This window comes from Monodelphis domestica, chromosome 3, assembly GCF_027887165.1.
Source record: "Monodelphis domestica isolate mMonDom1 chromosome 3, mMonDom1.pri, whole genome shotgun sequence".
Lineage (NCBI taxonomy): Eukaryota > Metazoa > Chordata > Mammalia > Didelphimorphia > Didelphidae > Monodelphis > Monodelphis domestica.
The window spans coordinates 159818842-159832444 of record NC_077229.1 but is presented as its reverse complement, the minus strand read 5'-3'; the positions used below and the strand labels follow the sequence as shown (position 1 = coordinate 159832444).

The following is a 13603-nucleotide window of genomic DNA, read 5'->3' as shown; positions in this document are numbered from 1 at the left end:
TCAATCTTTGGGGTTTTTGAACATTATATCTCAGGCTTGCTTCTTACTCATAAAAGAAACTTCTGTTTGTGATTCCGATTGTGATGCTTTTACTTTATTTATGGATGCTTATAAGCATTGTTTTTTCCTTAATGTTAAAGTTAAGGATTTTGGCTATGTGGTTCCTAGTACTTATACTTTTGTGCTTTTTTATGAGAAGGTAATCAGTAGATTCTGTTTTCATTTTAACATCTGGTTCTAATAAATAGATTTGGGCAATTTTCGTTTATGATTTCTTGAAATACAGTATTCAGACTGAGAAAATCATGGTTTTCAGGAAGTCTGATGGTTCTTAAATTATAGTTGGTAGCTTACATTTTTTGACTATCATCACAATACATACAACATATAAATGTGAGATTGTTATTGGTAACATGTAGCATGTATATATGTACATTTGAACATGTTTATTTTCCTCCTTCCCCATCTTTTTTTAGTAGCTTGTAAAACTCTTTATCCTCAAGATCTAATTATTGGATTGACTTAAATTGTATATTAACAGGTAGAACTTGACTAAGAATACTAATGTGTATTTTGTAGTCCAAAGAGGTTGGATATTTAAAGTAGGACCAAGTTATGGAGGGTCTTAAATTCAGCAGGCAGTGGAAAAACATTATATGTCCTGTTTTTGTTATTGTTCTTAAACCTTTATTGTCTGTCTTAGAATTGATACTAAGTATTGGTTCTAAGGCAAAAGAACAGTAAGGGCTAGCAGTTGGGGTTAAGTGATTTTTCCCAGGGTCACATAGCTAGGAAGTATCTGATGACTGATTTGAACTCAGAATCTTCCTTCTCCAGGCCTGGCTCTCAATTCACTGGGTCCCTAGCTGCCCCATATTACAGTTCTTAAATAGAGGAGTGACATGTTCAAAGAAATAGTTAAGGAATATTAATCTTCCCTATAGTGAAGGACATATCCAAGTAGATACTCAAAATAGTTGTTGGTTTTTACTAATTCAAAGGAGAAAGGCTGAAGAGGAGATATTTATTATCATATAGTCTTTATGACTTCAAGGCTTGAAAGAAAATGGCAATATTGGGAATGAACAGTTTGATGTAATTTGAGAGAAAAACCTGTCTAATGATTCTGAAAGAATGGAATAGAATATCACTGATTTTGAGTGTGAGGAAAGTGCACCACTGGTAGAAAGGAAAAAGTTTTAAAGAAATGCCCCTCAAAGTTGACAGATGACAACCAAGTCAAGCTAATACATAATTAGACTACCTATTTCATTGGAAAAATTGAGAAGGAAGCACTTTATGAATTGTAAATCATTGTTCAATGTGGGATTATTATTTATATGTGTAATCTTTTTACATTTTGCAGTTAGAGTAAGCAGTGTTATTAATATTTTTAAAGGGATAAATCAAGCATTTCCAAGCTTAGTTGGGGAGTATTGAGAAACTATTGAGTAGACACAGGAAAATGCTATAAAATTCTTAGTATCCATAACACAGGGACTTTTAAATCTATTATAATGAATAGTTATGTTCTTAAATAGACTGAGTACTTCTTGCCTTATGTCAGCACAAGTATAAAGTAAACGATTTCTAGTAGTATTTTTCTGAATACTTATAAACTAGAAAGTAGATTCTTAAGCATTGCTTCTCTTCCTTTTCACTTAATAATGGAAGAAATTATGGCCAGTTCTTGTTTTTCAATTAGTTCTTATTCTTCTTCCTCATAATTGGTTTAGCATGTTCAGTGGCTGAAGCATTTTCAGCACTGGCAGGCAAGTTTGATTAATGCTCATGAAAAACTTTAATGTAATCCTACTTGCAGTAATTTTCCAGATAACTGCTTCTTTGGTACACTGTTAAATTCTTTGGTGTTGGCAATCCATATGTTATTTATGATTGCAGAGGTGATTCTATTACAAACCACTTGGGAAATAGAAAATTAAATCATGATTTTGGGAAAAATAGTATTCCGGCTTAATCAGTTAAATTGCCATCTAATTTTGGAATAGACAAAATAATTGCTTGTCAGGTAAAATGCAAAGTGATAGATTTAGACTTTGAAATTTCCTTTTATTTGTTTTGACACAAAGATTTTTGTTTCTTCTAAATTAGTTTGGATTTCAGTAATGTTGACATTTTAATTCTTGATTGTATTTTATCAAATTATAAGGAGTCAACTTAATATAACTAATATTTTAATTTAGGATCTCAAAATATTTTGTTCTTTAGCATTAATATATATTGTTATTGAAATATATTGCATTCTAACATCAATTCTTGCAGAAGGTTGTTGTTTTTGTTTGTGGGTTATTTGGAATAAATGTTTCTGTATAGTATCCAATTTTCCCCCTTCATCAAACCTTTTTCTCAAAGAATTGGACAAGAAAGTATCTGATTAAAATGTTCCTGTTTACTTGGAGAGGTAGGATAAAAGGTTTTCTGTTCTCTCTAAAACCCTGTATGAGCCAATTAGTAAATGTAGTAGTAATGAAAGCAGTAAGTTTCTTACATAATCTGAGACTTTATTTTAGAGTTTTGTAAACACAAGTTTATAAATTAGCTTTGTATAATAAAATGTGTACAGTTGAAATTAAGCTAGACACTCAAAATTCTATTTTTCAAAATGATTTCCATCCTATATTGTTATTTCCAAATCTTTCTCCCACCTTTCTTTTTTCCTATCAAATGATATTTTAACATCAGAAGGCTAATGGTTTAGGAAGTAGGGGATCCTGAAGTTAAGAAGTAATATGAAAGGTCATAGACAGGTTACTAACTACTAAAGCTATTGCCTTTGTGATGTTACCTGTGTTTCATCATGTAATTTTTCTAAACAGGTTATGAGAAGTTTACTAAATTAAGTTAATTACAAGAGAAAAGGAACACATCATAAATCAAGAACTAGGTATTTCATATAGCATTGGTATTTGAAGAAAAATCATTCACTTGGAAATTTATTAAGTGTTTTTATGGTAACATTTAGTAGAGAATAGATTGTGTTTCTAGTAGCAAATTTTAGCCAACAATTTCAACAGAAGAGAAGAGTTTAGTGCAGGGCAGGTATGTTAAAACTCAGTTCATTTTTCCTGACAGAAAGCATCAACTTAGCAAATAAATCTGGGCTAAATCATTCTGATGAGTGATGGGAATTGTCAGTCCAGTTAGAAAACTCATTTTGAAATCAGCATGAGGTAGTCAGCACATACCCTTCACCCCACTTTGGTTACAAAATTGTATTGAATTTATTGTCTTTCAAAATATATAAGGATATTACTGGAGGCATTTAGTTCTTTCATTGAAATAAATTTTAATTAAATATACTGGAAGTACATCTTTTACATCATCATCATATATAAGAATATGCATTGCATTGGAAAATTCTGGACCTTTTTTGCAGAAATATAGTGTCATTTTCTTTTTTATGGTACAACTATGAGACAAAAAGTATTAAAAGCAAACAAACAAGAGTTAAATTACATGCTGCTTGATTGTTGTGGTAATAATTACTTGGATTTTTTGAATACTTTACTTTTTTCCATGCATTTTCACAGGGTGAAAAAATACTTTAAAATTAATGTGGTAGGTGATAATTACTGTTCATACTGAAATATAAATTCAAATTCTTCAATTTCATTAAAATTTTTTCTTGTCTGAAGTGAATCATTTTATAAAACAATTCTGAAGTTAAGAAGCTGACCAAAAGAAATTTTATTTTATAATGATTAACTGCTTATAATATAAATATAATATAATAATATAACCATTGCTATAAATAGCCTTTTAAATCCCACAGTGTTCTGTATTGGAAATAAAATGATAAACATATTCAGAGTCTTCTTGCTAAAATAATTTCTATTACCAGTCAATCAGAAGGCATTTATTAAATGCCTATTTATGTACAAGCTATTGGGATACAAAAATGAAAGTCTTCAGAAAGCTTGGAATATATCAGAGAGTCAAACATATACACAAAAGGGATTATGCAAAGTAGAAAGAAATTGTAAAGGGAAATCCCCCTACTAAGTGGAGGGATCCAGAGGGACTTTATGCTGAAAATGATGTTGGAACAAAACTTTAAAGAAAACTAAGCATTCTTAACAATGGAAGTGAGGAAAGAGTGAATTCTTGACTAAGGGAATAGCTCAGCATAAAGACATGGAGATAGGAGATGGAATGTTATGTGTGAGTTTCTGTTAAAAGGCTGGCCAGTCTTACTTTAGGTGGAGCTGAGTTGGGGGCCAGAAAGATCTGAGTTCAAATCTGGACTTAAACACTTACTATCTGTATGACCCTCGAAAAATGACCTAACCTCCGTTTGTCTTGTTTTCTTAACTGTAAATAATAAAGCACCTTTCTTCTAAGGGTAGTTGTGAGGATCAAATGTGTTAATATTTGTAAAACTTGGCACAGAATCTTGCACATAGTAGGCTCCATATACATGTTTATTTCCTTTTTCCCTTCTCCTAAAAGGCTGAGGGGCTGTTAGAGCCATATTTGAAGAACTTTGCTTATTAAAAAGAGGTTATTTATGTTTGATCCTAGTGGCAATAAGGAGAACTGGAATTTGAGTTAGGGGAAGAAGATGGTCAAAGTTGAGGTTTAGGAAATCACTCTGGCTGTTGAGTGGGAAGATGGATTAGAGTGGGGAGAAATTTGAGGCAAGATTAATTAGGAGACTTGCAGTAGTTCAGGTGAGAGAGGTGAATGATTTGAACCAAGAGAGTGGTTGTTTAAGTAGAAAGAAGGAATTTATAGGAGAAATGTAGAGGCAGAAACAAAATTTTGTCAGCTAATTGAATATATGGAATGAGAAAAGAATTGATAGTGAAGTTGTGAGTTTGGGTGACTGGGTAGATCATAGGACCCTCAACTATAATGGAAAAATTTGGAAGAGGAGTGAATTTTTGGGGGAAAGGATGGATTTTATTTTGTACATAACGAGTTTAAGGTGTGTACAATACACTAGTTTAATTGCATTTTCTTTTTAGTTTGCAGGGCGAAGTAAGAAGGAAACAAAATACTCTCTGAAGGCGGTGGAAGACATGTTGGAAACACTGCAGATCACTCAATCTTAAGGTTTTAAAAACTCACATTAATTTCACAATTCCACCATCATTATTATTGTCTGTGACTTATATACTATGTGCCCAGTGGTATTTATATATAGGTCCAATTAGTAAGACGTTTGTATAAATCTAAAAATGCCTTTTGCTGCTAAGCAGTATGATAGAGAAAGCTAACAAGTTTCTAAGGAAGAGAAATCTAAGAAGACACCATTAATTATATATGACTCATCAAATCATCTCTGTATAATAACTGCTTTCAAGCCATAACTGATGTAGAAAATAAACTTATTAAATGAAACCAAGATTATTTCTTAAACTTGTATATAAAACTGGATTCTTTCTCATTTGATGTCTACCAAATACTTACACTGTACAGTCAAGGAATAAATTTAAATAGAGATGAACAGATGAACATTTCTGGTCATCAGCTGATGATAAAGATTTACCAGTATGATTATTGAATCTAAATGTTTTTCTTAAGTGCTTCTGGTATATAGACAACTGTGCTAGGACTACTTGAGAGAGCTACAAAGCTTGGTGGGATATTACGTAGGCAGAAAAAAAATATTATGAAAGCATTAACATGGTGTTCCCAGAATTCTGTATTATGGATGGCTTCCTGCATAATGTCCCTAGATGAAAACAAAGGCAGATGATAGAGGATGGATATAAAGCAACTTCTGTGAATATTATGATGAACGTTGGCAAGCATTGAGCTGAGGTCAGTGGGGAAATGTAAGGTCAACAAAAAATTTATTTTGGTTGTTTTGTCTTTGAAATCATATCTGGAGAAAAGAAAGGAAAATGAAAATAACAGCTACTAGTGAAAAGATAGAACTGTGAGATTATTGTTTGGTTTTTGGCATTTCCTCTGAGGAGAATGCCTTCTGAACTGGGAAGGGTGGTACAGAAATACCTAATAAGGGATGGATATTCAGGACAAATAAGGATAATAAGAGAGATCATCATGCCTCTGCTTCATTATTTTTTAAACACTTAATTTCTGTCTAACAATAGATACTAAGTAACAGTTCCAAAGCAATAGAGTGGTGAGGGCTAGGTAATTGGCCCTATGTGACTTGCCTAGGATCACTACTCCATTCTTGAAGGAGGAGGTTGATCTTCTTGCTAAGGCTAACTCCTGCAATGGAGGTCTTAAATCCATCTCCTCCAAGAACTTTCCTCCTCAAACATTCTCTCACTTCATCTTCAGTATTGTCTTTTCTGTGTCTTCTTTCCTTACCACTTATGCCCAGCCTTCTTGCTTTAAAAGTTTCAGAGCTTAATAAGAATTGTCTTCATAGGAAAATAATGTTCAGTTACCATTATCTCTTATTTTTATAAATAAACTAGAGGTGAAGTGAGTTGTCCATGGTCATCTAGATAGTAAATGTCAGAAATAGGATTTGAACCTACATCTGACTATAAGTCCTTTGTGATTTACTTTTTTTTTTACATGTAGATATAATTTATTAAACTTTTTTGACATTTTGCAATCCATGTTCTCCTTCTCCTCCCTGAAATGATAAATAATATGGTCCAAGTTGTGCATATGTACTATCATGTCATATATACTTCCATGTTTGCCATGTTGTGAAAGAAGAAACAAATTGGTTATACTAGAGAAAAATTCATAAAGGAAATAAAGTGAAGAATGGTATGTTTAAATCTGCATTCAGACTCTCATTTCTTTCTTTGGCAGTAGAGAGCCTTTTTCTTCATAAGTCTTTTGATGATGTCTTGGATCCTTGCACTGCTGATAATATTTAAATCGTTCACAGTTGATCTCTATACATTATTGTTACTGTGTACAACATTGTTCTGGTTCTGTTCACTTTACTTTGCAGTCACTTTATATTAGTATATATATTATATTATTTATAAAGTGCAATCACTTTATATTATACTAGGTATTTTTGTGATTATCTTATTCATCATTTCTTTTGGCGCAATAGTATTCCCTTATAATCATAGACTACAACTTGTTCAGTGATTTCCCCAATTGATGAACACCCCCTTCATTGTCCAATTCTTTGCCCCTACAAAAAGAGCTGCTATAGATATTTTTATACAGGTAGGATCTTTTCCCCTATTTTTGATCTCTTTGGGATACAGATCTAGTAGTGATGTTGCTGGTCAAAGGGTATGCACAGTTTGATGATCTTTTGGGGCATGGTTCCAAATTGTTATCCAGAATGGTTGTTTCAGTCACAGCTCCACCAACATTGTATTAGTGTCTCAGTTTTCCCACATTCTCCTTCAACATTTGTCATTTTCCTTTTTTGTCATATTAGCCAGTCTGATAGATGTGAGGTGGTGATTCAGAGTTGTTTTATTTTGCATTTCTCCAATTAATAAAGTGACTTGAAGCTTTTTTAGCATATGACTAAAGATAGTTTTAATTTCTTCATCTGAGAATTGCCAGGTCATATCCTTTGACCATTTGTCAATTGGGCAATACCTTGTATTCTTATAAATTCTACTCATTTATATATTTGAGAAATACAGATTTTGCCAAAAGCACTTCTATAAAACATTTTTCCCCAGTTTTTTTGTCTGCCTTCTCTTCTTGGTTCCATTGGTTTTGTTTGTACAAAAACTTTTTTAATTTAATGTAGTCAAAGTTTTCTATTTTACATCTTGTAATATTCTATGTGTCTTATTTGGTCATATATTCTTTCCTTTTCCATAGATCTTACAAGTAATCTATTTTGTACTCTCCTAATTCTTTCTGCTTTTTGACAGCATCACATTCAACAGCCAATCTCCTCATTTTAGAAGTGAGGAAACTGAATCCGACAATTATTTTATTGCAGTTCACAGGTAAAGTGGAGCCTAGAACTGTATAAATGGAGATTTTTGAACCTTTGACTTCATTCCCCAGAAGTCCTTAGCATTTCCCAGAATTCCCTATAATCTCTCCTGTGTCTCCACGTTGGTGAGATCACATTAATGGTATTTAAGCGGATGTATGCTCCTCCCATGCTCTCTTTTTGACCTGCAACCAGGATGAATTCAGGCAGTTATCAATAAAACTTTATAAAATATAATATTTAGTTATTGTATATTAATTTTAATCTTTACATTTTGGCAACCATGAAGGGATTACAAATTCTTGAAAATTTTTGAGCAGATAGCCTTACAGTAAAGATGTTAAGTTTGCCTGGTCACCGCCCACCACGAGAGTCCAGTGGCAAGGTGTGCCTGAGCTCCTGCCACTTGCCTCTGCCTGCTATTTCTCCTGTTCATCTGCTTGAGCCAGCATTCCTCATTGCTCTCCATCCAGCTTGGAGGAGCTTGGAGCCTCCTGTTGCTGAGACCAGACCTGCCACATGAGCCTGCCAATCCCAGCCATTTTTTTTTTCCACAGAGGGTGACGTATAAAAATCTTTCTGTCCCAATCCCTTTCCACACTCTGCGTGTGTGTTTCTAGCCTGCCATAGCCATTTCTCAGCATGGAGAAAAGAACGCCACAGCTTCTAATTTTCAAGCAGATTTTTTTAAGCTGATCCTGGACTCCTAGTTTTATTACCTGTTATCCAGGATCTACATTAGATTTCTACTACTTCCTTTAGTGGTGACCTTATCATTCACATTATTTTAGTTACCCATATCTTCTTTCAGTTATTTTACACTGCAGCAGTTCATAAAGATCTTTCCATGTTTCTCTGAATTCCTTATAGTATTTTTCCCTTCTATCAGTCAATAAATATTAAGCACCTACCATGTGCAAGGTACTGTGCTGAGTTGATGGTGATAGAATTAAAAAAAGCAAAAGATCTTCCCTGTCTTGAGGAGTTCACAATCTAATCAGTGCCTAATTATATTCTATTACTTTAATTATAGTTTTTTATGCTATTCACCACTTGGTAGACACTTTGTTTACAATCCTTTGCTAGTACAGAGTGCAATGCATATTTAATATATGTTGGAATTTTGTCTTTGACTTCCTTGTGGTATATGCCCATTATTAGACAAGATGGATCAAAGTGTATAAAAAGTTCAACAAGCTTCATATATATAAATCCACATTTCTATATAGAATAACAATTTTGAGAGTTGGAAGATACCTCAACAGCCATCTATTTCCCTTATGAAAAAGGAATTTCTACAATTGGCAAAAGAAAAACCTTTGCTTGAATACTTCCTTAAAAGGGAAACTCACCACCTTTTGAGGTAGCCCATTCTAATTTTACATTCTACTAGATCAGCTAGGTGGAGTAATGGATAGAGCTCCAGATCTGGAGTCAGGAAGACCTATGTTTAAATCTAGCTTCAGACACTAGCTATGAGATCCTGAGCAAGTTACTTAACCCTGTTTGCCTCAGATTCCTCATCTGTAAAATGAGCTAAAGAAGGAAATAAACTGCTTCAAAACTTTGCCATTAGAATCTCAAATGGGTTCATGAAGCATGTGATTAAAATGCCCAAACAATAACAAATTCTACTTTTGAATATCTCTAATTATCTTTTTCTCAGGATAAGAATGTGTAATTCAGCAATTCTAGTATGTTATGAACTTAATTAAGACCCTTGATTATTCTGGTAGCCCTCATTTAGACATTCTCTAGTTTTTTTTCAAAGTTTATCTTAAACTATAATGCCCACAACTGAACACAATTTTCCATGTGAGAACTGACAAGGACAGAGAACAATGGGATACTGAATTTTGTAATCTTGGAAGCTGTGCTCCTCTTAATGCAAAACAACTACCGTCAAACTATTCCTTCCCTTATATTTGTGAAGTAGTATTTTTTTTAACATCTAAGTAACTAAATCTTTGTCTCTCTCTTTTCCCTTCCTCTCTCCCCTATTTTTCAGTCATCTTAAATCTTACCTTCTTCCATGTACCCTAATCTGGTGACACTAGCCTACTTGCAACATCTCATAAGACTTCACCTTTTGAATGTCTTTTTCCTGTTAGTCCCCTAAGGCTGAAATTCTTTCTCTTGTCTGACTTCTATGGCTTCCTTCAGTTCCCAACTAAAACCCTCACCTTCTACAAGAAGCTTTTTGTATTCTTCTTAATGCTGCTGCTTTCCCTCTAAGTTTATCTCTAATTTATTGAGTATATCTTATAGTTTGCTTGTTGTCTCCCTACTTAAAATCTTTTTTTGCCTTTCTTTGTATCCTCAGTGCTTGGCATAGTGCCTGGTACATAGCAAAAGTTTATTAAATCCTTTTTGATCTGAATTCCTACCCATCATGCATGCTGGCTTTGTGACCTTAGTCAAGTCACAACCTCTCAGTGCTCTGGACAATTCAGGCTGTTTCCAAAAAGATGCTGATATACATTGGTAAATGGTATTATAATATCCTTTTAAGTTGTAAACATGCTGTCAACACTGTGAAGATTGGATTTGGCTATCTCCTGATTGTAACAATGAAGGTACTTAACTTTGCGTGCATTTGGTGACAGGTGGCCAGTGATCCCCGATGCTAGAACCAAAGAGGATAAGGATCTTGATTCTCAGGTTTCAAAGGAGGACCTAGGTCAAGTCTTACAGCCCCAGCCTAAATCGTACTTCAGAAGTGTCTCAGTTACCAAGATAACTGGGCCAGATGGGACGGTGGAGGAGCGTTGCACTGTCGTCGACAGTGAGGGCCACAAAGAAACCACAGTGACCCGCCGAGAAGCAGATGACAGTTATAGAGATGATTCGGGCACCCCACAGCCTCCAGACTTGGGGGACAGCTCCTCCATCCTGAATTCATTCCTAGGACGATGGTTCCGGTCTTGATGGCCCAAGATGACTCCATGGAGGATTCCATCTCTCTCCTACATATTACCATCTGGGGGGGTCCTAACATCATTAGGTGACTGAGCTACTCTTCCTGCCACAGTGGGGGGGATTCCTGAGGATGGTGGGGAATGTGACAGGTAAAGGTAACATCTACTCTTGCCCATCCCCCCAAAATAAAATCTTTATTTATGCTAAAAAAAAAGGTACCTTTATTGTGAAGATTGAATTGAAATCCCCTATTTTTAGATTTTAATCCCCAAAGTGTAAACCCAGTATTTAAAATAGATCTACCTATTTTAACCACAAAAGGTGTGAACTAACTACAAAAAAAGTGCAAATTAACCACAAAGGGTGTGAACACCTATTTCATTGAGTAGGCAGTCCTGTAGAGGAGCCTCTGCTGTGATTGGCAGACATAAAAATTTAGGGGAGGTGACACAAGAGAAAAAGATCTCTAAATAGAGGAAACAGAGGCACAAGGAGAGGAATCAAGGATCATTTAGTCACTTGGAGTTGGATTGGAATATAAGAGTCACTCGGGGGAGGAGAGACTGGAAGAATCAGTCACTTGGAATTGGAGAGAAGAGAGACACTTGAGGAGAGACTGGAAGACAGACACTCAGACTTGGAATGAAGACACTTGGCTGTGGAACTGGACCCCTGGAGGAGCTCGTGTAGGAGAATCCACAGCCAAGTGTCTGAGTGACTGATTCAGGAGACTTCAGACTGCTTTCCTTTTAGAGGGCCACCATGGTGGGTGAAAGGCTGACTTATTTCCTTGCCTTTCTGGAGGTGTGAACCTCCAAGAAAGGTCCATCCTCTTGAGATTCCTTTCCCCTGGCAGGGGCTTAGAATTTCTATTTGGCTCAGAGGAAGCTGGAGCTCTGTCTCTCTTTTCCCCCTTTTCTCACTTCCTTAAGATCTTCCCTTTATTGTAAAATAAAACTACCATAAATTCATTTACTTTAGTAATTCATTTTTGGGATTTAGTAATTAAATCCCTGGTGACTACCAATTTAAATAATCAAGGCCAACCATAAATAAATTTAATAACTCCTTATCATAGCCTGAACCAGATTAAAATGTACTTGGGAAATATTTAACAAAATGAAAACATAATACAATATTGATAATGCTAATGTATGGTTTTCTAAGTTAGTAGGCAGCCTGCATGGATCCTTATATATAGTTCAGTGGCCCTCTTATAATATACCACTTCTCTACAATACTGGCTTATTAATCTTCCCAATTGCCAACTGATCCTCACAGCTATATGCCAGTGATTATTCCCTACCTTTATAAAATGTAAATTTCTGACCTAGCATTAAGGGACTTAAGATTTCTAAATCCAGTTCTACTCTTCCAACCTTATCTCTTGCTTCTCACCTTCACATTCCATTAAAAGAAGACTACTCCCCAGTTCCATCAGATCCCCTCCTACCTCTGTTTTCTTTATACTTCTATGTCTACAGATTCTTTCCTCTAAAATCCAATTTTGATGCACCTCACTCATCCACCAAATAAGAGGGATTTCGCCATCTTTCAGTTTCTTATACTACCTTAATATCTCTTGCACTTCTCATTCTCCCTTGTTTCGGTTATTTGTGCTTCTCCCTGCATTATATCACATGCTTCTTAAAAAAATTGGGTGTCATCTGATAATACTACCTAGTAATAGAACAGGTAGGTAGGTTCTATTATTCTTAATTTATAGGCGAGGAAACAGGCTGAGTGAGGTTTAAGTGATTTATTTAGGTTAAAACCATAAGGTTCTAAAGTAGTTTTTTAATTCAGGTCTTGCTGATTCCAAGTCCAGAACTTTCAATCCACTACATCAGAGAGGCCAAACATTACTGTGTAAAATTCAACAAATGAATAAAAATAAGATATAACATAGAGACTGTCAATGTTATTTTCTAGGTCAATTTGTTGGAATCTTTATGTATGGTTAATGCATGCATTTCTATTTGACACCATTGGGGAATGGATCACTGAACTGACTCTTTTAGTAGTGTCCTCAGAACCTTGGACAGCAACTTTAAATAGCAAATACATAATGAATATTTCAAAGAGCCTTTGTTTTATCTCTGCCTGTTCAGCCCCCTTCCCTAACACTAAGGCTAGTAATACTTATCTTTTAAGTGCCCTAGCAGGTGTTTCCAGTAGAATGTAAGCTTGAGGGCAGTGGCTGTTTTTTATTTTTCTTTATATCCCTAAATGTTGGATTTGATTTATTCTTGAGACTCTTCGGGATTTTTTTTTGACAGGATGAATGGAATATAAGATTTATTGAATTTCCTTCTCTTACATACTAAAGGAAATCTTGAAGAAATATGAGAAATAAGTTGCAATCTGGATATTGGCAAGATCACAAGTCCATTGAAATTCACTTCTCATGGCCACAAAATTATAGAAAAATGTATATGTTTTTCCATTTATTTTTACTGGATTTTCAATTTTTGAAATTTAAAAATCTACATGAAACATTTTACATTTAAAAAAACCAACAAAATCAATTGTGTTGTTACTGCCTGACTTTTAATGGATTTAATTTTTCTTTTTTTGGAGGCAAAATTGAATGGGAATGTCAGTGCTTTTAGTAAGGGGAAAATAATCCAACTACTCCATGCATTTTATTATACCATAGTGGTATAGCAGGTACAGTGGTATTATTTTAGCAGGGAAAGTAAAGAGCATTAGGGCCTCTCTATACTATATCCATTTCACTTTAGCCACTTAAGTGTTATTTAACATATTTAGTAAGTTTCAGGAAAATGTGACTAAATATTTAAA

General features: G+C 34.5%; 2 protein-coding genes across 3 annotated transcripts in view; both read left to right on the top strand.

The window, feature by feature from the left end:
* Positions 1–6734, top strand: part of EMC2 (ER membrane protein complex subunit 2) — a 59883-nt gene extending 53149 nt beyond the window's left edge. For both annotated transcript variants that reach the window (XM_007488221.3, XM_056823188.1), the window contains exon 11: positions 4989–6734. In XM_007488221.3, the coding sequence (XP_007488283.1) occupies positions 4989–5075 (87 nt within the window). In that variant the 3' untranslated portion in view covers positions 5076–6734. The remainder of the gene's footprint in view (positions 1–4988) is intronic.
* Positions 6735–10453: 3719 nt separating this feature from the next.
* Positions 10454–11599, top strand: LOC100031199 (HCLS1-associated protein X-1-like; the record flags this gene model as incomplete). Its single annotated transcript, XM_056821040.1, has 1 exon — positions 10454–11599. A coding segment is annotated over one exon (354 nt), but the record flags the coding sequence as incomplete, so codon positions are not given.
* Between the last annotated feature and the right edge of the window lie 2004 nt (positions 11600–13603).